The sequence below is a fragment of the Helicoverpa zea genome, chromosome 6 (assembly GCF_022581195.2).
Source record: "Helicoverpa zea isolate HzStark_Cry1AcR chromosome 6, ilHelZeax1.1, whole genome shotgun sequence".
Taxonomy (NCBI): Eukaryota; Metazoa; Arthropoda; class Insecta; order Lepidoptera; family Noctuidae; genus Helicoverpa; species Helicoverpa zea.
Genome location: NC_061457.1, coordinates 12,703,465 through 12,728,264, shown reverse-complemented (window position 1 = coordinate 12,728,264; position 24,800 = coordinate 12,703,465). Strand labels below are relative to the sequence as shown.

Below are 24,800 nucleotides of genomic sequence, written 5' to 3'. Positions count from 1 at the left end.
TTAACTGTCTAACTGATAATAAAAAAACTTGGAGCGCTATCGTAATCAACCAGCTGATCGAACATTGTCATTCTTCATTCAAATTGGGCTACCGGATACGGCAAGCATAGACAATAGAGCGACTTGATAGACACCTTATCATTGTGTTAAACAATAGCTTTTTTTGACATCTTTGTCTTTCGCTCAGTGAATGATTTTGGGCTATTTGATATCTTTAAGCTTTTTATCAGTTCCTTGGTTGTATTATATTCATTTCCCTTGGATTGTTAACTAAAACATCTTCTTAAATGCTAGATTTGACTCCACAGTTGTACAAAGGTTCAGAAACTACCTACATACTAACACCAACACTACGCTCTTTATATGCTTCTCCACAATAAAACATTAAGTAGGTATATACCTACCATATAAAATCCTAAATGAAATCACTAACAAAATAACAAATTCAAAACTCACATAAAACGCTCCGAATAACCACTGCTAGGAGTGCCAACACATGCACTTCACAACCATTTCAAATTACCTACTTGCATTACTGTTTTCATATTAATTACAAAACACGAAAAATGTTAAGCACAAAAACCATAGTCTCAATCATCTAATAAAAACTCCGATAAATAATTAAGAAAAAAAAACGACACACGCGCGTTCCATAAAGGTCGCATCGTTACTCTATGGAAAAAGCGCGCCAGTTTATTTTCATTAAAGCTTTGCATGGGGTCGCGGCGACTATAATTTGGTTCAACAAGTGGGTAACATTATCGTCTCTGCGCATGCGTGGTGGTCTCGCCGCGTAACTACGCAAATAAGTGGGATGTATTGTCGACTAGAAATAGCGATTTCGCGTGGGGGATGCAAATTATAGGCAAGCTATCGTGTATGTAATTGTATGGTTTCCATTGAAAAGCTAACGAAAGTTCATGGTAAATATGCCGCGACTGTTCTTTTAAAAAGATTGCAGGCCGCGATTTTCCTTTGCTGATCTAGAAAACTGTTATGCCTATATCCGATCGCCTGAAATCATTATTATTGCAACCACTAAGTGTGAAACATTTAATATTTTGCTCATATAAACTTGAAAGGAATACAAAATATTTTAGTTTTTCACGTTATCATCTGCCTGGACTTTTCCCCAATGTTACAAACTATTCAAGATATTGTAATCTATAAAGCTTTTGACTTTTTTGTTCGTAGTTACTTCGAGGACGGGTGCTACGTTTGGGAGGAAGTATGCTCGCCCAAGCATGGCGTTACGGCGGTCGAGTTATGGTGCCCTTAGACTTATGGCGTTTTATAAATACTTAATTGTATTCTCCATGTACCTGCTGTTAATACAGTATGTTGTTAATTTCCAGACTAGATAGTTGTAAAAGGTATTTGTAGTTATGTCGTCTACTTACCTACTTAGGTAGGTATAGTTCGCAGCAATAGACTTTATAGTTCCAAATATTGACGCTTCCAAACCACTTCCATCTTCATTCATTTTGACTGTTAAATAAATAAACCCTGACTGTCAGAGCATAGCATAGCAGAGCAGAGAAAAATTCGAAGCATAGGTCGGTATTGAGCAGTATTTATTGGCTTCAAAGTGAAAATTTAGTTAGGTAGCAACTTCTCGTCAAAAAAAATCTGCTAATCAAGAACACCCTATATTTAAGAGTTATTAAATCACTACCTATCCACATAAGCGTGCCATTACAAAAACTGGCCAGCACGTGCGGTTCTAAAGTTCAAGAGGGGATGACCTGGGTAGACCTATGCTTTATAGGCCATTAGCCACTTCATAAATAAAGATAAAAGGTACTTACTTAGCAACGCTACACGAAGCATGACGGTGACGTATAGGTCCTACCTCCGTTATTATGGTTTTTATCATTGTCTTATTATTTAATTTTGATCTAATTAATTCCCATACGGCAAGTGCCTAAGTTTAAAAAGGCATTTTTGAAGATTTCGAAACTTTTTATTTTTATTTTTTTATTTTTGAATTCTCCGAAGACGCGGGCAGAATGGAAGGAAAATATCCGCGTGAAAATAATAAGAAGAAACTTTTTTATTTATCTATGTAATAGGTAGGTACATAATTCAATTTCGTAATTGTTCGTTATTTCATTCACGCGATAGATCGCTAATTGCCCTAAAATCATTTTAATAAACTACTAATATTTTAGTTGAATTTATCATTTGTTTTCAAATGTTGGAAAGCATCTCTCAGGTCTCTTCATCACACACTTAGGATCTTTACAGTAACAAATATTTTTCGGTGGATCTGAAAACAAGATAAACAATTTCAATTTAGGCACTAGCACCTAACGCAGTTCCAGGCTCCACTCAAGTGGAATGTAGAAGAACCTATAAGAGTTTTTACCCAAAAAGTAAAGTACTACTGAGAAAAGGTGCTACTGAATAAATATCTTCGCACTTCCGAATAAGAAAACAGAGAGCTATGCCAGATGATAATATGATATACCTACCTTCAGTCAAGTCATCATTGTAATAAAGCAATATGGCAGGAATATGCATGTTCTCAGCCAACGCCACGTCACTAAACCGGTCTCGTTCATCCGGAATACCATTCTGGTCTAAAGTCTTGTGGAGACAGAGACCCTTGCCCATGTAACGCCAGGAATAAGACATAAGGTGGCTGTTGTGTGGTAGGTATCTCATCATGATCTCATAGATGGTTTCTTCTGAACATACTTCTAATGTTACTGTAGAGCCTAAAAATGAAGTGACTTTCGAATCATCATCATAATACTGCCTTCATCCTATTAGGACATCATTCTCCTGCCCTTATGGCCATTTTATAAGGTCGGCACAACGCTGTCGACTCTTATTGACTAAAACCCATGGAGTATCTCATAAAATTAGATGAAGAATTCGGGCTCAACTGATTCGTTTATAAAATTGACTCTTAATCGAAGTAACTATTACGTAATCTGTGGCTATACTACCAGTAATGGAAGACCTAATCACTAATATTAACCGTACTGAAATACCTGTCAAAGTATTCGTTATTCTGATGGGCCTAGTTTTAGCCGTAGCTTTGCCCACCACGTATTTGTCGCTGGACCACCAGGGTTCCTCAACGGGGCGCCACCTGGTGGACGGGACGACAGGCTGGCGGACACCATGGCCATGAACGTGGTATGGTACTGATGAGCCGACAATGGGATGGGTGTAGCGTCTCCACTCGCCGTCTTTGAACCAGTGGCTTAAGTCTTTACCGGCGTATGCTAGGATGGTCATCGCTAGCTGTAGGTACAGATGATAATTTAAATCAGACAGCTGTTTTGTGTTTTGGGGGAAATACCAATAACTATCCTTTTAAACGCCTACACAAATGTACTTGACTCTTATACGGTGAGATTCCACAAAGTACGCACCTATAACTGTGCGTGCCACACAGCACCGCACACCAGCGGAATCTCGCCTTGAAATAAAATGATAATATCTATAGCTGCAGACTTCAATGACAACGTTAGAAATCTAAGTAGAGTAGTAGGTAACGGTTGAACCGTGGGTTCATAACAAACTTACCCTTTTCCCATCACAATAGAAATACCCCTGTTTAAAACAGGGACAATATTCGACGCAGTTATCGCAGTACCACGTCTTAGCGAGGCAGGAACAAGTCTTGACGCATTTGCAGACTTTAAACTGCTTCTCAAGCCATTTCGTCAGGTCATACACCTTCCCGTTTATGCTGACCCAGCAATCGCTCGCTTGGTTATGGACTGCAATCTCCGCTGGGGTGTACCATTGCTGTTTAGTATACTTCATTGGGTATGCCCGAAGGTATTTTTGACCCGGTAAATAACATTCAAAAATATTTTTTCATAACATGTCAAAAGTAGGATGCATTTTTTTTTCTTTTGGAGGACCATAGACTGCCTGTTTTTTTGAGGTCAATTTGTATTAGAACTTTTTGGATTCATTCAATGCAAGAGATATTTATAGGACACCGAGTCAACTGCTATGAGCTACTACTACATACGGGAGCAGGTAAATAAAATACATAAATTATTTTAACATTAAAGATATATTAATAAAATAATTATGGTTGCTTAAATGTACAGTTGACGCCAAAAAAATATAACTTGTGATTTCTCTATTTCTGCAACTTCTCATTGAAATGATCTAACCAATCAGACTTTTGAAATAGGTACAACCTGGTATATACAACTGTCTAACCAATTATTTGGAAAAGAAGAATTGTATTTAAAATGGCAAATGCTAGGCTATAACTTGTTGACTTCATAACATTCCATGCAAAATAAAAGTAGAAAAGATTTGAGATTCATTATTTATTTAATTATCAAACAGTCAAAAATAATAATTACCTAATTAAAATGCAGTTTAATCACCAATATTGGACCTATTTTCAAAAATCTTTTATGCCATTATTTTGCTAAGAACTTATGAAAGTGTAAAGATACTTTCATAGGACTTGACTGTACATTTTTAGACAGAGCACCGTTATACAAGTGTCAAATAAGCACGTGCAAGAAGCTTGTAGGATTATGACTGGAGGCAACTGTAAGAACCACAGAAATGCTTTATTATCCTTTAATGTCGCAATATTTTTTATTTGACACGTGAAAAAGAGCCACAGCCATATTACACATCTTCGTGAGTATTAATTGAATTTACGGTGCACGCTAGCCTCCAGCCATACCTATAAGTTTCTTGGCAGCGTGATTCCATGTTCATAGGAATGAGTGTCATGACGCCGGAGTGTGAGGTACTTGAGATAAATGCTTGACTATGTCGACCCAGTCCCAACCCCGAGGCTTTTCGCCCGCCCTGCCGATCTCTGCCTTATCCCACGCTCTCCTCTTCTGCGCTTTCGTTAACTGCTCCTTCTTTTCTGGTTTCTTTTGTTCAGTCTGAAAAATATTATTATAGTAAGCACATTTATCGCTACCGAACATGAGGAACGCAAGGTTGTAAGAGTTTACAAAAATTGCCTTTGCAATGTTATACACGAGTGTTGGCTACGCCGAATCAAACCATTTGACACGGGCTAATGTGTGATGTTATTTTACTTGACTGTGTATCAGCATATATCACTACTAAGTAAAGTAACTTTTCGTTAGTGAACTTTATTTTATATTTAACTGGGCGTTACTTGTTTTTTCTCTCCTACTTTTCAGTACCTATTGTCATTGTTCTTCGTTGGGATAATATTAGAGGCCATTCGTTGTAAGTGCTCACCTGGTCATCAATAACAATTTTCTCTACTCTGGTAGCCACAACCACCTCTTCAGTCTGGTCAGCGAGGATCTCCGCCAGCCTCTCCTTCAAGCACTCGAAAAGGGTGTAAGTCATTGCACAGCCGAGCCATTGCTCCGCCTCCGCATCAACTATACTTAATATTTTTTCTTTAACTGGCTGTAATCTGGAAATATTTCAAAGAAACTCTTTAGAGCTGTGCTGTTTTACCATCATTTAATTTAAAATTAAGGCAAATCAGTTGTTAATTACTACATTATATGTACTACAGCTTTGAAAAACCTGGTTGTGAAAGAAAAAGTTCTGAATGATGTTAATATAAGTAATTGAAGGGAACTTACAAGGACTGGTTGTAGAAGATATCCAAATTAAAGTTTGGTTTTTCTGTTGGGTATGTTGGCCCCCAAGATATCTCCAGGACAAATGATTTGTCTCCATCAAAGTACTGAAATTGTAACAAATGAATAGCATTTGTTAGAGTTTTGATTTTTAAGGTGAAAGTGCATAAAATTTGTCGATATTTACTAAATACTAACCTTATATTGATAAGTTTTTGAGTCAACTTGTTTGAAGTTATCATCACCTTCATAAATTGATTTCAGTACTTCTATCTCCTCAGACTGCTGTTCAGCATCGTCAGACATTATGAACTATACTGGAACTGGAAAACCATTCATATATCATTCATATATTCTTGAAGAATTTTAACAAAAGACTGGACAAATAGAGATTCAGCATTAGGCAAACAGATTATAGGCAAATCCTCTTGTTTAGCTACCTATTGTTATCATATAGGTACCAGCCGTTTTGTCTGCCACGCACGTCTTTCAGGTATATATGTACTATGCAAGGCTGGTTGTAGCTGTTAACAAGTGATTAAGCTACAGGTAAATCCAACAGGCTGATTGATGTATGAAAACTGTTACATAAGTAGAAGAAAATTAATCAGATAACGTATCCTTACTTTGAATTATGACTGTCGTTAACAAAGTCAAATGATATACTAAAATAGCACGAGTTTTTCAATATAAAACTGTTTTAAAATAAAGTTTTAGTCAAACATAACCTCGAAACTATTTCATTGATATTAGAATACGTGACTGGCATACATTTTTTGAAGGAATTATTTTTCCGCAGCAATCTACAAGTTAAACAATGTACATAAAACAGCTTCAATTAAATTACCTTTAGCGTTATTACGAGTATTGCACTAAATCCCACAAGCCAGCTGTCTATCACTTAACCAATATAAATTGTTATATGGGTGTATATCTGCTTATAATTTTGTTTTAATACTTAGTATATTTTATTATTTATTCAAAATCTTTTAGGAATTTCGCCTTGTTTTCGTATTTTGCAATTTAACACGACATCAAAACCTATCGACAAAAAAGAATTTATTTATTGACTTGACATTATTGATGACATCTGACAAACTGACAACGTCATTTTGCAATCGCAAAATCGGTATGACAACGTGAAAAATTAAAAAAAATACCACCGCACATAGTTTGAAGTAAAAAAAACGTTTTTTTATTAAAATGAGTAAATATTCTGTCCGTTAAACTCCGCACTGTTATGGTTCGAAAACCAGAGATCGACAAAATGCCTTATGTAGGTGATTTGAAATGCAAGATACAATATACCGTAAAAAGATGTACTTTAGATACAGATACTTTTCACCAAAGGCATGATAAATACTAGATCCAAGATACATACTTACCTTTAAGATGCTTTTTTCCAAAGGCTTATTTTTAACCGATATAATTATGAAAAAGAAGGAATAATGAAATCAATACTGATTAAATCTTTATCTTGTTCTTTATTTGAATTAATATTATTTGTTACTGCCTCGTTGGTCTAGTGGTCGCAAGCGCGGCTACTGTGCTCGAGGTGTCGGGGTCGATTCCCGGGTCGGGCTGAAATCGCTTTGTGGGTTTTCTTAGACGTTCACAAAGCAGCCCGTAGTCTGGAAGTTGGTGATTGATTCACCCGAGCATCGGAGAGCACGTAAATGTCGATCCTGCGCCCAGTAGCGGCTTTAGGGTAGGGCGCGGTTGGGCGACGGCCCAGGGCGCCGGATATAAGGGGCGCCGCAGGCGCCCCCAACCAATCCTTGATCAGAATGTTACTCCTATTTTTGTTTTAAATTTCATCAAAGATCGCAAATGTATGGATAGCATCAGGGCCATCTTAACCTATGACGCAGGGTGTGCGAATAACCCGGGCGCCGCGGACTCAGGGGCGCAACGGTACGCTCCTGGACCAAGAAATTTCAATTAAATAAATATATTGTCGTATAATGCCGGGCGTGTTAGATTTACATTAGATTCCAGAAGACGATCACTCGATTTGAGAGGATTAGAAGTCAAATAGGTTTTTCAATAACAATCTTTAAAACCACCAACTAAGTCTATTCCTAGCCTGTAAAAATAATAAACATGGGATTGCTTGCGTTATGTGGAAGTTTAGCCTTGTAAAATGTCAAATAGACAAGCAAATTTGCTGCAGACGTCGAAGAAAAAAAAGCGCTCGCTTCGCTCGTTTACTTTTAGAGTTCTCAATTGAACAAAAAGTTGGAGCTTCGAAGAAAGAAACACATAAAGCTGACTGTCTATCCAGGCACGGTTTCTTTTAATTATATATGTTTAGGACTTTTAGGTGATCCAAAACTCAAACATTTTCGGGTTTGCTTCACTTTACAGTTGTTTTTATTTTTCAACATTTTTTAGTCTACCCTAGCAAAAAGGTAGCGTCGTTTTTAAATCCTTTTATTAATAAGAAAGTAACTTCTAGTTTCCATACGACCTTTCTTATTTACTGTACTACTTTAAGTCTCAAATTTTAATACATAGGCGTCAACACCAACAAAGAGTTATGTAAGTTTGGGCTACATTTTAAGTAATTTTTGTTTTGAGTTCTAAGTATAACAAAACATTTCGCGCTCGCTTCGCTCGCGCAGTCAGAAGCTTCGTTCCCGTATTTTTGCATTCTCCAACCAGCAATAACTTATGCTCGATTGGGCTACATTTTACGTAATTTTTGCTTTGACTTGTTAACTATAAAAAAAATTCGCGCTCGCTTCGCTCGCGCAACCGGTATATGCCTCTGTTTTTTCTACGGGTTTGAATTGCAGTTGGAGGGCGCTGTAGAAATCTCGCCCAGGGCGCTGGTAGAGTTAAAGCCGGCACTGCCTGCGCCTGATTTCTTTCCGGTCGTGTCGGATTGCCGTCCCATCGGGTTATGAGAGTAAAGGAATAGGGAGTGCACTCGTGTCTGCGCAAATATCCGTACACTATAATAATTATGTCCTGCGCAGCTGGCTGATCTCCTTAAATGAGAACAGCCCTCCGTGGTCGAAATCGGCCGTGGACGCCATTATTTGTTATCAAAAACAATTATATGCATTTAGGCATGTTTCATCTTCAGGAGATGCTTCTGCTAAAAAATACAACTCGTGTACATTTTGGTAAGAACTGAATTTCTACTACTTTTCGAAATAGTAATTTAATACAATAGCAACATTAAATTCGGAAAACAGTTGATTTGTGACATGTCAGGTGTGATAAATACGTTGGGAAGTTTGATTTGAAATCACAAGAAGCTGTAAATATTATAGTCGTTGTAAAATAAATCCGTGACGATGAACATTAATAAGTGTGGTTGTAAAGAAAACCGTCCGCCAACCGCTGGTCGGTCAGGCTGCGGATGTAACGCGAACGCTCAAAAAATGCCCATGGACAGTTTTAAAATCCCAGCTGCCCCAGTCAGCCGAGCACTTAGCGCTAAAGTGAGCGAAAACAAAGATCAACAATCAGCGAGTAATATTGGAGTTGGGAAAAACGACGATAAGAAAAAGTCGTGGTCGCTTTCCGATTTCGACCTAGGCCGTCCACTAGGGAAAGGTAAATTTGGCAATGTGTACTTAGCACGTGAAAAGGAGTCACACTATGTGGTCGCGCTGAAGGTACTTTTCAAGAGTCAAATATTAGATTCTGAAATTGAACATCAGGTGCGGCGAGAGGTGGAGATACAATGCAGGCTACGTCACCCGAATATTTTGCGTATGTATGGATACTTTCACGACGAGAAACGTATTTATTTAATCCTGGAATATGCTAAACATGGTTCTTTGTACAAATTGTTGAAAGAACGCGAACGTTTTGACGAAAAAACTGTAGCTATTTATATAAGAGATTTGACTAAAGCTTTAGTGTATTGCCACATGAAGAAAGTGATTCACCGTGATATAAAACCTGAGAACTTACTTATTGGTCACAACTGGGAGCTGAAGATAGCTGACTTTGGTTGGTCTGTGCACTCACCATCATCGAGGAGGATGACACTATGTGGCACACTAGATTATTTGTCTCCAGAAATGATAGAAGGGAAGCCGCATAGTTATGCTGTTGACATATGGAGTCTTGGTGTGCTTTGCTATGAGTTACTCGTGGGCCTGCCACCGTTTGATGCTAAGGACTCCCACCAAACATACAGGAAGATCAGATATGTAATAATTAAGTACCCTGACTTTATAACAGATAAAGCAAAAGATTTGATGGGTAAATTGTTAGTAATCAATCCAGAACAGAGGCTGCCCTTGACAAGTGTGTTGCAACATCCTTGGATCACTGAGAATGCTCCCGAGGGAGCTCAACCACCTGCCTTCAATCCTGAACAAAAATAGATGTCTAATAGATGTAGAATTATATTATCATAATTTGTACCTATTATTAGGAGTTTTGATAACCTTTTGTCATGAAATTCATCATTAAATTGTGCTAGATATTTTTTTTTAGAGATTTAATAATAATGATTCATATTTTACTTAAATTTTTATTCAATAATCATGGTGGACATGCTAATTATAAGTACCTATAAATGTAAAAGACTTAACATGACTGAACAAAAATATTTATTTTACCATGCGATTATCATGTTGTTGAATGTAAATAGTTTTAAATACATGCTCTGAAATACATTCTAGTGTTTTTTATTTTTATGCAGGTAATATAAGTGGAGAGCGTATTTGTCAAAGTTGGGGTCTCGTTTCACTATGATGTGCCAGTGAATTAATTCTCCTATCAAGCAAATGGCACTAAGTGAGTATCCAATAGCTAGTGCAATAAAAGCACCATAGAGTTTCTTTAGATTCATGAGAGCCTTAACTTCATCCTCACTAGTTTCAAGAGTCCGTATTTGATACATTGCATCATTCAGCCATTTTTCCACAAGCCCAACTTCAACTACTCTCCACATATAAATATCAGCCAATGGCTTCAGAGGAGAGTTCTTGTGAAAACCTATTGATATAGGTATGTTTACCACACAATCTGTCATGATATGCAAATTCCTTTGAGTATCCTTTCGTCCAGTCACTTCAGTATTATTAGTTGTATTGTTCTGCTTTGGATCCATGAAAGAATTTTTCCTAATAACACTAATATACTTAAGAAAGTCTGAGTTGTCGTAATACGCGTATACTCCTTGAGCCACTTTATTGGCTGCTTCCATGGGATCGTCAATGGTCTCGAATTTGTCGCCGATTCTCTGGCTGTACTCGTCCAGGGATTGTTCAAAAAACTTTTTGGACTGTGTTCCCCAACCTCCGCAAGTTACTTTACTGTCGACTAGCTCTTTGAGCGTGTCAATGGTAACTCTTGGGGCTGGATTAGCGAGTATTGCTGTCATGCTGGCTCGGTAGGAGACGACGAGAAGAATACAGTAGAGCCAGTACCAGCCAGTCAAGAGGCGAATGGACCAGCCCATTGGCAGCCTCGGTAACGACACGACGAGCAGCATACCGTAAGTATACAGTATACTGTTTATTATTTCTCCAAAAAGGTACAGTCCAGGCTTTGCATCTGTAAGTAATAACAATTTTAATTAGAATGCTTAGTTAGACGCATTATTGACCTCTAGTTGCAAATTGTACCAACTTTCATCGTCACTGTTTCTGCGTTTAGATTTGAATTTCCTTCTGTATTCCTGAAGATTCATATGGTTCTTTGCTAGTCCATAGAAGATGGTCCCAGTTATCAGCAATACTAGAAGGACGGCGATCCACATGTACAGCCTGAAAGTAATTAACCAGTAAACTTTAAAACAATAAAATTTCCGAGTAAAATAGCAGCAGATACCTATTGTTGAACCTCTCGAATAGTCTTCGCGTAGGTAACGTCAGTAGCATGTAAGAACGACTTATCTATTATGGGTATTAGAATTTTTTTATTTATAACGTCTTACTTGAAAGGTAAAATTAAGGTTTTCCAGGAATTGTCAGTAAGCGCTTCAGGGGTTAAAAACGTCCAGCATTGAGAGGTGTATGGTATGCTCAAGTCTGTCAGTTCCAAGTGGTAGGGTGTGTACTGTAGGTTTCCCAAAGCCACATCAGCTCTCCCGTTCACCATCTCCCCTAAGAGACCAGAGAAAGAACCGTTTGGCTGCTTCTGTCCCCATTTGTGTATTTCAGCATTTGCAGCTTGATACGCTCTTGGTTTGAAGTTCATTTTCTCTGCTAATGTGTGCAATATCTGGAATTTTGTAACATAGCGTCGTAATACCTCGTATATTTATTGGATTAATCCTAAAGTTTGAAGGTCTTACTCACTTCAACTTCAACACCACCCAGTTTAGTACTGACATTATTTTTCATCACCACCACAGATGGTACGTGGTCCAAATACACGACATTCAATACCTCTCCGTTCAAATTACTCGTTTTATCCGCAAATAGGGGTCTTTTATAATGAAAATTTTCGTTTTTCCAAATGTCAACCCTTCTGGGTACAAATACACCCTTTATGGGGTTAGGGAATGGTACGGTAGATAGTTCGAACCATGGCCTGCTTTTTGCTGTGCCTGTCATTTTGTTATGGTGTTTAATAAATATGATGTTGACTATTCTTCGCCATATGTAATGCAGTTCACTGTGGAATAATCTGAAGTCGTGTAGCATTATGAACTTGGCTCTTGTGTCGAGGATTCGATGTCTGCAAAAATGCGTTTGTATAATTTCATAGTAAGGATTAGATGACTTCTAGGCAAGCGTGCTTCACCTAACGACCACATCATCCATTACCATCGCTAGTGGTCAAACGCTTGCCATATGGTTTAGTTTAGGACAGTCAATTTTTGTGATACAGCTCTAAAACAATATTACTTGTATTCCTACCTGTCTCCAAACCTGAGCAGCCGTGATGCCTGCAGTCCGTTAGCAAGGAGTATGACGTAAACATTACAACCTTCTTTCCTTGCTGCTCTCAGAGACTCTAGTGTGACGAAATTCGGGGATAACAGGTCCTCATAATCTTCCACGACGGTCTTTAAACCAAAATTGTTATTTTAACCTTTTACTATTTTATAAAACCCTGTATCTAGTTGCATATGTTTTACTTCACGGAAGCGGGTGAGCCATCCGCGTGTCATGTGTGTAATTGTATATGCAGATTGTCTGTGTATGCGTTAGCACAGAAGCGCTCAATCAGGTGGCCGAGTCACCGATTCATACAACAGCAAAGTGCCTGCACATTTACACACACCGAAGTACCTGTGGCTCACCCGCTTTCTTGAAATAAATCATCAATTCATATACGAGATTAATTAGTCTCAAATAGTTTTTCTAATTCATACCCACCATAACATAAGGAATTGCACTGGTCCTTTTGAACAATGGTCCACTAAACACATTAAGGTACACCTCGTCACATATTATAGCTATGCAGGTCACCTCGTACTCCCTCATCAGCACATTGATGAGGTCTATCAGAACATACTCCAAGTCTTTGCGCTCGTGCAGATCTTTGAGTATGGGGAATGAGTCGAGTTTTACCCTGAAATCAGAGGGTTGGCTAAGTCTAGCCGGGACAACATAAGTAGATATGCATAGATATAGTTTTCGCCAAACTTATTGTCGTTTTTAGGGTGTCGAAGTGTTTAGTTGCGGATCCCCATTGAGCTTTGCAAGAACTTACCAGTGTTTGCTGGAAATGTGTGATAAAATTCTAGAAACCCCATAGTTAAGTATGTTTATCCCTTCCTCTAGCTAGGTTTTATCAGTCTCCAGATTTTTTATACTGAAACTAATCGGAAGATAATGGATAATACTTACGCGTTAAAGAAACAAAACAATATAATAATTTTTAATTTTATCATTTCTTGCACTATGTCTACGTGTCGTTAGCACAGCGGTAGCCTTAAACTAAAGAAAGAATTCAGTAGTTCTCTCTAAAATCAAATTGGATCCACAAGTTCCGTGCGGATTGACTGACACGCTCATTATGTATGTAAAACCCAATTATGGGCCTATTTTGTTTTCCAATTACAAATTCAATTTGTTTTCAGGGACATTCTTGAGTCAGACGGATAAATAGAACTTTGGTTAGTTTGAAACTGTAGGTACTTATCGAAAGAATTTGTTGCGATTGCCTTGAAGTCAGTTTCTAAGGATTAAATCAGAATTTAAAACATCACAAAATTATGTATACAATTTTATTACATATAACCCTGTATAAAAATAATATTTCCACCATTAACAAAAAATTAACATTGTATAAAAATATTTCCTAAATATTTATAACATATATTATGCGTATTTATATTATGATCACAACTGTCAGACGTACTTATTCGGACTTGCAACACTATGTTCCCTCTCTATCAAATACAAGCAATGGACATAGACATAATTATTTTTGAGCAATGTTGTCAGTCTAGCTTTTGTTTATACGTTAATTGGTCCTGGCAATACCAAAAAGTCTGTGTTACCAATAACTACCTACATTTCTTTATAAAAAGTGTACTTAAAAAAATAAAGCTACAAATATTATGCACAGTTGATTATCTTCCTTATTGCTTGGTATTAAGATAGATTATAGCTTGGAAGGTGCGTAAGTCTGCCAGTATACCACGTCACGCCACCACTCCGGCCGGGTCAATGACCCCGGGTACGTCATCACGCTGGATTGGATGTGTTTGTAAGCCTGTGACAATAAATAATTATATACTTAACTTTAGAACCTTCTACAAAAGCATAATCAATAAACAGATCAGATCGGCTTATAAATGCTGCTGGGGGGACTTTTCCCAACTTACTGCGCTGGGCATCCGTCTTGCTACCTAAGGACGTTTTATTTTATTTACTTTTTAATATTGTATCCTAACTTAGTAAATACTAACCTCTCCATCCGCCATGCCGAGCACGGACTTGAGACAGAAGTCAGGCGGCGCGAGTGTGTCGGCCAGCGCCACCGCGTCCGGCGTCAGCGCGGCGCACGCGCGCACTAAGCCTTCACGGACTAACGCTCCTTGAGAACCGGAGAAGTAGCCGCCCTGGGGAATAATAAGTTGGTAAGTATTCAGTTTTATCTTGCTCTAGTCTCATTTAGTAAAGGTACGGCGTCTATGAAAACCAGGCCGAAGTCATGAAGTGTAGGTACAGCCGAATGTGTGTCTTCGACTATTATCTTCTCGAAACTTTGAAATCACCAAAATAAAAATGATAAATTTACACTAAAGCAGCAGCAGCAGCAGCAGCAGCAGCAGCTTTATAGCAGCTTATCTGCGTCTACAGGAAACTAATTTATAGTCTCCTATAAAACTTAACAACTTAATTTTGATCTCAACTGGTTCAGCTATTTTACCGTCAACCCTTTGACGGTAAAATAGCTAGACCAGTTGTCTAGTCAAACTAATTTTCGCTTATAATAATCGAGATAAACTATTTAAAAAAATATTTACACTTACAATGTACAGAGTTGCCATGTGTTTCTCCAACAGGAAGGCTCCATATAACGACACGAGCTTCAGTAATACGGTGCGGCAACCAACGTCATCATACTCCACAGCTGTCTTGTAGAAGTGATTTAGTACGTAGTTCTGCAATAAAAGTGATTACATATTAATAAAAAAGTGCAATACTTTATATAATAATCTGCCTGTTCGTTAATTATTAAATGATAAAAAATATTTTTATTGTGGAAATAATAAGAATGATTTAATGAAACATTTAATATGGGGTAATTCGGTAGACATTAATAGAGCATTTATATCCCAAAAAAAGTGTATTCGGGCAATAAGTGGTATTAGTCCAATGGAGTCCTGTAGACCATTGTTTAAAAAATTTAAAGTGCTCACGATAACATGCCTCTACATTTATGAAGTTGGGGTATTCGTTAAAAAACATGGTAGGTTATTCGAGAAAGTTAGCGAAACCAGAAAGTATTTGTCCAGAGACCCGAGTAAGTTGGTTCTTCCTATGATGTCGACTACTTTGTTTAAAAGGAACTGTTATTGTATGGCTATCCAAATATTTAACAAGCTACCTAAAACTGTAAGGGAACTACCACTGTATAAATTTAAGAATGTGCTCAAGAAATGGCTTTTAGAGAAATGTTTCTATTCTATGGCCGAGTATATGGCTCATAAGGAAAAAATTGTTTAGGTTAGGTACCATAAAGTCTTAATATTGTACTATTAGTTTTTAAGATTTTAAATTGTTATTTGTTTTTAATTTTGTTCTAGCTGATAAATACGTTTTTTATTTATATTTGTATGCCGATGCTACGGCGAAACATGCAGAACTTATAACAAATGTTACATCTATGTACCCCGTGTTTCATACAAATAAAAATTCTTATTCTTAAAAGACGGCTAAAACTTCTGGGGAAATATTTTTGCACTATACCACATTTTTGCGCAAAGTTGCGCAGCATTTTACCAAAACTGCATATAGTTTTGAGCAAAGCTGCGCATCATTTTGCGCAAAGCTGCGCATCATTTTGCGCAATTTGATTTATTCACGACATACGTATACGTACCTCCCCATAGACAATAGAAAGTGTGACAGCGTTGAATGTCTGCGATTCGTTTTTCGCAGCGAAGTTGTCTTTGCCCTGGCTCTTCAACGCGGCTACTTTTTCAGCAGTCATCTTCAGCATGTACGCCGTTAGCCATTTGTATGTTTTTATGAGATCTGAAATTAAGAATATAAATATTATTTCTCGCGTTTTCACCCGCATACCGGAGATACTACTTCCCGCACCTGGATAAAATATAACCTTTATGTTAATTTGGGGTAATGAAGCATTTAAATCGTCATACAATATTTTAAACTGGTCTAGTAGTTGCATAATATGTAACTTCAAAGGTGAAATATTTAAATCTACTGGCGCAACTAGTAGTTTTAGTGAATTCTTTATAAAGTGAAGCGGGGATTCTCAATCAGTTCGAAGTGTGAACCTCCTTTTTTGCAGTAAGTTAATTAAATAAAACTTACTAGTAGGTTCGACAGCATCTTCAACGGTCTTCCACGAGCACTTCTCCTTCAGCAGCTGGTCAACATTTTGTAAGAACTGCAGTGAGTTGAGGGGGGAGTCATCAGCCGTGAGGGTATTCCTCCTCGCCCAGACGTTGAGGAGCCAGTTGCTGGTCTGCTGCAGCAGCAAGCTGTTCTCTCCTTCGTATGTGCAGTTCGCGTCGTTGTCATTGCGAAGATCGCCTATAGCTGCAGCTGGAAGGTTATGTAAATTTTGTTAGGAACGCTTATAACGCGCCGATGTACTGCACGGCATGATATTATTAGACGTTTCGTTGATATTTGATCGGTAGTTATTGTAAGTATACCTATTGTTATTCACAAAAAAATTGTGTTAACAATCGCGCTTGGTCACTGTGAGTCGGCGATTTCAGACTTTTTAACTCCAGATTATCCTTCGCTTTTACTCAGTCAAATATTATTCACTAGAAAGACTACGACACACTGACCCTTGCTTGTTGTTGTTGAGTTGGCTGGACTGAAATATACAGCCAACTCCGTACAGCCGTTCTTTAGTTACAAAATAGTCTAACTGACACGACTTTTTTACTAATTACATAATAATTATATGCCTTACCTTTCAAATATCCGTGCCCCCCACAAGATTCCCTGCAGTTCTGTATCCCGTCCCGAGATGTCCAGCCGAACAGCGGCTTCACGGCAGACGATAACGCGTGCAACTCTATACCGCGCGCCGCTGCGTTATTATCCTCTCCTACAAACAGAACAAGTCATTTTAAAATTAAGACGGGTTTTATAAAACATGGTTATTAGCTGACTACATCAAAACAAACTGAAGGGTCGCAGTCTCTTTTTGAAGACCAGATATTGTCGTATTATTGACTAGCGACCCGCCCCGGCTTCACCTGGGATAACAGCATTTTCCCACTATTTAATGGACTTTATTGTAAACCTTAAAGTCAAAGTCAAAGGGATATAGGCACAAAGAAAGCGACTCTGTTTTATACTATGTAGTGATGACGAATACAAAGTCTCGAACATCGCTATAGCATAACGAAAAAACATGCACATAAAAAGACGGCATTTTTTCTAAAAAAATATCTTAATAATGAGACGATAACAATACCATAACTTACCCATAAAGTTACTTATAGCCATATTGATATGAGTAAAACTGAGCCAAACTGAGAATATCTTCATCGCGTATGCAGCTGCCAAGTACGGTAACAAACGTATTTGCTGAAATTAAATAATATAGGTTAGTGAGATTTCACAAAGAAATAGCTGAATTATTCATTCATCATTAAGAAATCTTAGAATATGGAAATGAAGTAGGCATCCAAGTAAGATAAGATTTATCTCGACGAGATTTTCGCTATGGACCTAACTTTTGGAACTGTGAATAAATCATGAATAAAATAGTTCATAGATATATAGTTCTTCATATGCTCTTTTATAAGAACCTACAGACCTTTCCATATTTTAAACTTCATCAATGATGCACCACCTATTTAGGCAGAATACAATACCTGTTGCTGATACTCCAACACAGGTGTCTCCTCTGCAGCATTTTCAGGGCCGAACTGTTTCCTCACGGCGGAATACCTGATAGCTATTACGATAGCCTTCTGAAGGTAATATGTGGATATAGCCGTTATGTGGACACGACCACCTGAGAAAGACAAAAGACAGTACAGTTAACTTCAGGTCAGTGGTAACAGTTGTATAGGAAAATCGTATTTATTACTATTGAGTTAAGGTGCATGACAGTTTATTGCCACTGATGTGCGGTCTACCGTGCCTATTTATTATTAACCAACTGCACAAAAAGGAGGAGGCACTCCTTGACTTTAAACGTTGACATTAAAATAATTTTTCAACTTCGACCAGTTGAAAAATACATGTTTTTATATTTAAGGCTCGAACAGACCGGATGCGTATGCGTAGACGTGCACGTACCATGAGTTGTAATGTATGGAAATGTATGAGACAGGCCACACCGCTTGCGTAACAAACTAACGTCTACGCATACGCATCCGGTCTGCTCGAGCCTTTATACAAGTATAATCTCTCAAGTGTAGGTAATAATAAATAAATAAATTAATTGCGTCGAATTATCTTTATAATGGCTGGAATGATTGTCGAAATTGGCTGCTCAATAATGAGTTGATTACGTAGTGCTTAAATATATTTTTTTAACATTACCTGATAAAATCCCAAGAGCGGCTCCGAACCTCTTGTTAGGGTCCCTAAAAGGCGTTTCGTAGTCCCCAGCGTCGTTAACTCCGCCCAATTTGTCGAGCGCCGCCTCTTTCGGCAAATGGTAGTTGTTGAACATCACAAATCTGAGAATAATGATAAAAGAAAGTGATAATAATATCATTCTCCATCCTCTGAGCCTTTTCCCAACTATGTTGGGGTCGGCTTCCAGTCTAACCGGATTCAGCTGAGTACCAGTGCTTTACAGGGAGCAACTGTCTATCTGACCTCCTCAACCCAGTTACCCGGGCAACCCAATACCCCTTGGTTAGACTGGCAGACTTACTGGTTTTCTGACTACCTGTAATGCTAAGGATGTTCAACGACAGCCAGGACCTACATTTTAACGTGCCATCCGAAATACAGTCATTGGAGTCCAAGATATACTTAGAAAATACATACAAGTTTAGAAATTAACCTTAACACCATTGCAGTATGTCTTACCCATTATCAACACCATTAAGTCCAATCTTCTCGCCGAGATCCCCCACTATGACGCCAGGGTACGGTTTCAAGGTCTTGGGGTCACGGATGGGCACCACAAACGTGTGCAGTCCATGGTTCTTGCCTTTGGACACCAGCATGGCGTATACTATTGCGTGGGTCGCGCATTTACCTGAAAAAGAAGACTTGGTTTATATCTACGTAGTTTCGCAAAACTGAGCCTCGATTTTTGTAAGAGGACTGTATTTTTTATAATACGCCAGTAATATGTACAATTGTATATATGTATATGAAATATTAATTTTACTCATAAACTCATAGAAAACAAGAATTGAGGTCAGCATTCTCACCTTTTGATGTACCTATACAAAGTGGCTATTTTTAACGATGGTAGGTATTTTTATTGTCCTGTATTCTTTTTTATTTTATTTTTATTTTGAGCATATGGCATAAGCGCACTGATTTATATTTCAAACCTAAAAATTATGATACAAAACACTACTTACCCAGCGATCCAACCCAGCACTTAGCAGCCTCAAAATCAGCACTATGCATGACAAACTGCCTCTTCTCCGGAACATAAGTAGCCGTGGTCCTCATACCCTTAGCATTAGACCCATGAGAAACTTCAGTCAGTGCAAAACACCCCCCTATCTTGGCCTTCTCCACGTCTTCGATGATGTGGTAATGATGGCCCCTGCCGTTACCCTGGATGGCATTGCTGAACATGCGGAAGGTCAATGACACTTTGACAGCTAAGGAACTGTCAAACATGAATAGGGCCTCGCTTTCCGCTTGAAATGCTTTTGGGTCTTCAGCTATCTGGAATGGAGATTTTTATGATTTCAATTCTGTGGTATTAATAGTGTTTAATTGGTACTTCTAAGATAGTTATAGAGAGATGAGTTCTTTCTTACAAATATTTTTTTACGAATATACAAACCTATATTTAATACAGTGTTTTAATAAACTTATAAGGACACTGCATAAAACGTAAAACATATAAAAATAAAATGCTGTCTACTTCTCAGAATTCCCACATAATTTTATTATATTATTTTCAAAATTCATATAAAATGTTTAAACAAACAGATATACACAGTTCTTTAACCCTTTAAAGCTCAAAAAAAATATTGAATTTATTTATTATTATTTTTTCATTTATTGTTTATTTAGATCTTACAAGTGCTCAAAAAAATGAAAATAAAAATCTGGTATACATATATATCCAAATGTAGTATGTTGTAAATGTGTTACATTGCGAAACACAAGAACATGTACAGGTTGAAATCAGTGTTGTATATTTACAACAGTGCCCACGTTACAGAATAAAATGTAGATATAAATGAAAAACAAAATATATTAAAAAAAGCATATTTATTCTATATTATGAAAGTTAAAGAAACAGTTTCTTTTGGGAACTAAACACAAACGTTGTTCACATTTTGAACAGGGGTATTTGAATACCCAGTTTTGCAGTATTTGCACCTACCTCGCTGTACAAAAACGGGAAAATGGCCAATTTTATCAAATCTTACAGCATCTGTAGGTCTAGACACAGTAGGCCCTATTTCTTGGGCTTTTTTGGCAAGTACTGTCGTCTATTTCCTGCTCTAGTGCCTTTGTAAGGGACCATAATTTCATCTATGTTGTATCTTCCTTCTTCTTCTAGTGGTAAACAATTAGTCCTTACTTTTTCTAATATCGGCCGAACCTTAAAATAACGATCGTTATTCAGATCCGAATTATCCACGAAATGCAAATATTTTCTCATTAGCTCATACTTTTTTAGACTCATCACATCAGCGACAGGAGGGTATCTGAAATCATTACTCCAGTAGTCTCAATATGACGGCATTCTTACAATACCCATCATAATTGTGATAGCTAGAAAATCACGCACATCATCTCTGGTAACGTTTATAGATTTACCTTCTTTGCTTTGCACAGAATATAAATTGGTGTGCTCCGTAATATAATCTATTATATCTTCAGAAAAAAAAATAACAAAATAGTCTAACAGAGATTCTGTTGCGGTACTACTAGTGCTAAGATCAGGCATATCTAACTCTGCTGGATATTTGAATTTCCCACGCTGCCACTTGAAACTAAGAAGAGGTCTCTTGTACTTTTTTACTCTTTTAGCTACAATTCTTGGTTAAGGGAGTATTAAGTGGTAATAAAATTGACGAAACTGAATTTAAATTTGGGAGCGGATTGGGTGGTGTGTCCGAGGGAAAAATACTACGTATTACTGGAGTCAGTGGAACCGTATCTTTATCAGATAATGTCGTAAAAGTATCTTCTTGCACTGGACTATCAAGAATAAGATCCAAGTTTTCTAAAGACGAACGAAGGGACCTTGGTTCTGAGCTGAAGTCAGAAGATACATCGTCTTGACGTTCGGTGATGTTTTGAATAATAACTTCGTCTTCAGACGAAGAGCTATCGGTAGACGAGGCCGCTTCTGGTGGAACCAAAGCTAAAATTTGTCTTGCTCTCTGCCATTTTAAGCCTCCCTGGTACTAATCAAAAAAAAAAAAAAACAAACATGCAACAATCACCAACACTGATGTCCTCCTAGCCGATTATCGGCTACGGCGGCTGTTCTCATGTAAGGAGATTAGCCAACTGCGCAGGACATATTATAGTGCACAAGCATTTGCGCAGACACAGGTGCACTCCCTATTCCTTCACTCTCATAACCCGATGGGACGGCAATCCGACACGACCGGAAAGAGATCAGGCGCAGGACCGACATTTACGTGCTCTCCGATGCACGGGTGAATCAATCACCAACTTCCAGGCTTCGGGCTGCTTTGTGAAAGTCTTCTAAAACCCACAAAGCGATTTCGGCCCGACTCGGGAATCGAACCCGAGACCTCGTGCTCAGCAGCCACACTTGCGACAACTAGACCAACGAGGCAGATCACCAACACTATACATAAGTTAACACAAGTTTTAGTACAAAACGAGCATATTAGTAATAGCGACATTCATTCATTATTTAGTAATCTAGCTTAGTCGTACATAAGCAAATTTTCAGAACAGTCAATATAAAAACGTAATACTGTCAACTCCCATAAATGTAAAAAAAAAACACAAAACCGATACAAAGAAAATAATAATTATTCAGTTTTAGTAAAAGCGCGACGTGGCACCCGTGCAACGTACGAAATTAAAAGTACTTATGCTAAAGCTTCGCAGTGTCGCAAATGTGCAACGTCGGTAAATACGTGCTTATATTTCATAGTAGAATATGAATTTGACATTGGCGTTATATGACACAATTGTAAACACTCATAAACAATAATATTTCAAATAATAGTTGTTAATAAATGCATAAAAACTATTTATATTTATTAAAACTCACCGGTCGTCCACGAGCGCAATGTCGACGCGACGCCATTTTGGTCACAACTACGTAATGATGCGCGTGAGTTGGTTGAATATTTTTTTTCATAGAAGGCAGCAGTATATCCATTATTAAAATTTATGTAAAAAAGAAAAAATAATGATGGTTCTTGCAATATATTTTTTTGTTTGGATAGTTGCATCGGTGCAACGTTGCGAATTAAAGGGTTAAAGTCGTTTGTTTTCATGACAAGACAAGTCTGATTAAATTAAGGCTCAGGCAAAGTCAGGCATAAAGTTTGTTTTATTTTAATAATATATTTAAAATCCCACGTAACTGGTTCAACATGCATGCATGATTTTCATAAATAATGGAGGGTCAAGACCATTATTTATATGCAAATTAGTTCATTTACTACCAAATTGTCACACAGCTATAATACTTGTGTTGTCTTAAGGCAAGTTCATTATTACTATTTACTTTATAGTGAACTTGTAACTTAAAATAGAAGCATGTGAACTTTGTAACTGACCTACGCCAATCTTTATCTATGGTAATTAAGCTGAAAGTTTGTCTGTTTGCTTTAATGGGCTTATCTTGGGAACTACTGTTCCGATTTGAATTATTATTTCGGTGCTAAATAGCCCATTTATTGAAGGATAAACCTACAGGTAGCTTTTTATCTATTTGAGCGCCATTGGAGGCAGGTGGAGCGACTAGCAGAAGCTAGTAATATGATAACTACTTCGATTTTTATGTTATACAGATGAAGCAGCAACTGCTTATACCTACTCAAATATTAAGGAATAGTGACGGTTCCTTTTTGTGAGACAAATGACCTTGAATAAATGCATTGCTGCTTATTCTAGACTTTTTTCTGTTTAAGTTAATTATTAACTTTAAAACATGCAAAATTTTATTATATAATAATATTATATTTAATTTTTCACCTTCACATCAGAGGCTGTCATGCAGATTTGAAAAAACTCTGGCACCCTGGCTTGTCAGATAATTAAAACCTACTGTTCACCTGAAGATCTTACCTTTTCAAATCTGCAGAACTGTTCATTGTAGATAGTATACATCCTCTTAGTGGTGATATGCCTCTCATCATCCAGGACTCGGGTGGCTTCCGTGTGCTTGAATAGCGGGTGACCTTCCATGAAGTTCCATATGTCATGCTGGAAAGTTACAAAATAAAAATTTTATTAATAGTGTATAGTGTAGCCTATGTGCTATATTTAATATTGGTATGAGAACTAGATACCCTAGGGTATAGGTGAAGCTGTGGAAAACAAGAAGTTCAGTATGAAAGTTGGGAGATAAAATGAAGGTAGGAATAATTAATTTTATTTTAGAAGTAAATAAAAACTTACTAAATTAGTTACTAGGGTCAATAGATAACTCAAGACAGTGCAATAAATTTTTATCTAACAAGATGAAGTACTTAAATAGCCACTTACTTTCAATTTAATCGTGTTCAAAGTGTCGTAAACAAGTTTCATTCGACGCCAATCGAAAGATGCTTTCTTCCTGTAAATATCCAATGGACCACTAGGCAAATCAGGGAAATACTTCTTTAGTTGCTCGTCAACTTCTTGTTGCTTCTTCATTTTGTACGAATAAAAACTTTTTGCACAAACTTTAACGAGTTCTTCGCGCACTGGCGCAAACCTTTGCACTGCGCGAATATAATTTGGGTACAAAGTCAAACAACTGTACTTTTTTTTATACAAATTCTTAATTCGCTATTGGTGACCGCTTTATCTAAGAATTTTAATATTTTAAATAATAGATACTTTAATCTATCACTACAAACGTATTTACTTAGATAAGAAAGGATCACTATATAAGCACTATTTCACGATACCTGATAACAGTTCGCAAACAATCAGTTAACAGGTGCACGATAATAATATTCCAGCAGAGTTTAAATTCCAGACCCCACGTATTAATTACATGCTGTATGACGTACGTAGTATTACGTTAATGCGAAATCCAGTTTTAATGAAATCGTGAAACTGGTGTAACAACGAACCACAAAAACAACAACAATGAAAATAATGTCATCTGTCAGACACATGCATGACAGACATGACAGCTGCTTTACCTCACCAAACCTAATGAAAAATGTCAGAGTTAAGCATTTCATAACTGCCATCTCTTTTTGGCATCAGCTAAGCCTCTATCATTCTATGTCCTTCTTTGCAATGTCAAACAAAAAGCTTTTCA

The 24,800-nt window shown here is 37.4% G+C and overlaps 5 protein-coding genes across 5 annotated transcripts; 1 reads left to right on the top strand and 4 right to left on the bottom strand.

The window, feature by feature from the left end:
* Positions 1 to 2,180: 2,180 nt before the first annotated feature.
* On the bottom strand, positions 2,181 to 3,888 carry LOC124630939 (cytochrome b5 domain-containing protein 1). Its single transcript, XM_047164982.1, has 4 exons — positions 3,541 to 3,888; positions 3,000 to 3,255; positions 2,475 to 2,720; positions 2,181 to 2,269 (listed from the first exon to the last, which is right to left on the bottom strand). The coding sequence occupies exons 1-4, from the start codon at positions 3,781 to 3,783 to the stop codon at positions 2,181 to 2,183; spliced, it is 834 nt and encodes a 277-aa protein (XP_047020938.1). The 5' UTR covers positions 3,784 to 3,888.
* A 135-nt stretch (positions 3,889 to 4,023) lies between these two features.
* Positions 4,024 to 6,660, bottom strand: LOC124631453 (RWD domain-containing protein 4). Its single transcript, XM_047165852.1, has 5 exons — positions 6,421 to 6,660; positions 5,772 to 5,896; positions 5,577 to 5,680; positions 5,218 to 5,401; positions 4,024 to 4,889 (listed from the first exon to the last, which is right to left on the bottom strand). The coding sequence occupies exons 2-5, from the start codon at positions 5,877 to 5,879 to the stop codon at positions 4,725 to 4,727; spliced, it is 561 nt and encodes a 186-aa protein (XP_047021808.1). The 5' UTR covers positions 5,880 to 5,896; positions 6,421 to 6,660; the 3' UTR covers positions 4,024 to 4,724.
* A 2,108-nt stretch (positions 6,661 to 8,768) lies between these two features.
* Positions 8,769 to 10,216, top strand: LOC124631014 (aurora kinase C-like). Its single transcript, XM_047165100.1, has one exon. The coding sequence runs from the start codon at positions 8,879 to 8,881 to the stop codon at positions 9,920 to 9,922; it is 1,044 nt and encodes a 347-aa protein (XP_047021056.1). The 5' UTR covers positions 8,769 to 8,878; the 3' UTR covers positions 9,923 to 10,216.
* LOC124630938 (glutamate receptor ionotropic, kainate glr-3) lies at positions 10,210 to 13,513 on the bottom strand. Its single transcript, XM_047164981.1, has 7 exons — positions 13,506 to 13,513; positions 12,872 to 13,091; positions 12,410 to 12,558; positions 11,846 to 12,227; positions 11,482 to 11,768; positions 11,175 to 11,311; positions 10,210 to 11,099 (listed from the first exon to the last, which is right to left on the bottom strand). The coding sequence occupies exons 1-7, from the start codon at positions 13,511 to 13,513 to the stop codon at positions 10,219 to 10,221; spliced, it is 2,064 nt and encodes a 687-aa protein (XP_047020937.1). The 3' UTR covers positions 10,210 to 10,218.
* Positions 13,514 to 13,711: 198 nt separating this feature from the next.
* Positions 13,712 to 24,798, bottom strand: LOC124631012 (peroxisomal acyl-coenzyme A oxidase 3). Its single transcript, XM_047165097.1, has 13 exons — positions 24,032 to 24,798; positions 23,612 to 23,749; positions 19,720 to 20,035; positions 19,214 to 19,385; positions 18,716 to 18,855; positions 18,040 to 18,182; positions 17,647 to 17,749; positions 17,127 to 17,264; positions 16,511 to 16,744; positions 16,053 to 16,207; positions 14,980 to 15,111; positions 14,413 to 14,565; positions 13,712 to 14,216 (listed from the first exon to the last, which is right to left on the bottom strand). Exons 1-13 carry the CDS (start codon positions 24,179 to 24,181, stop codon positions 14,106 to 14,108), a joined length of 2,085 nt encoding a protein of 694 aa, XP_047021053.1. The 5' UTR covers positions 24,182 to 24,798; the 3' UTR covers positions 13,712 to 14,105.
* Between the last annotated feature and the right edge of the window lie 2 nt (positions 24,799 to 24,800).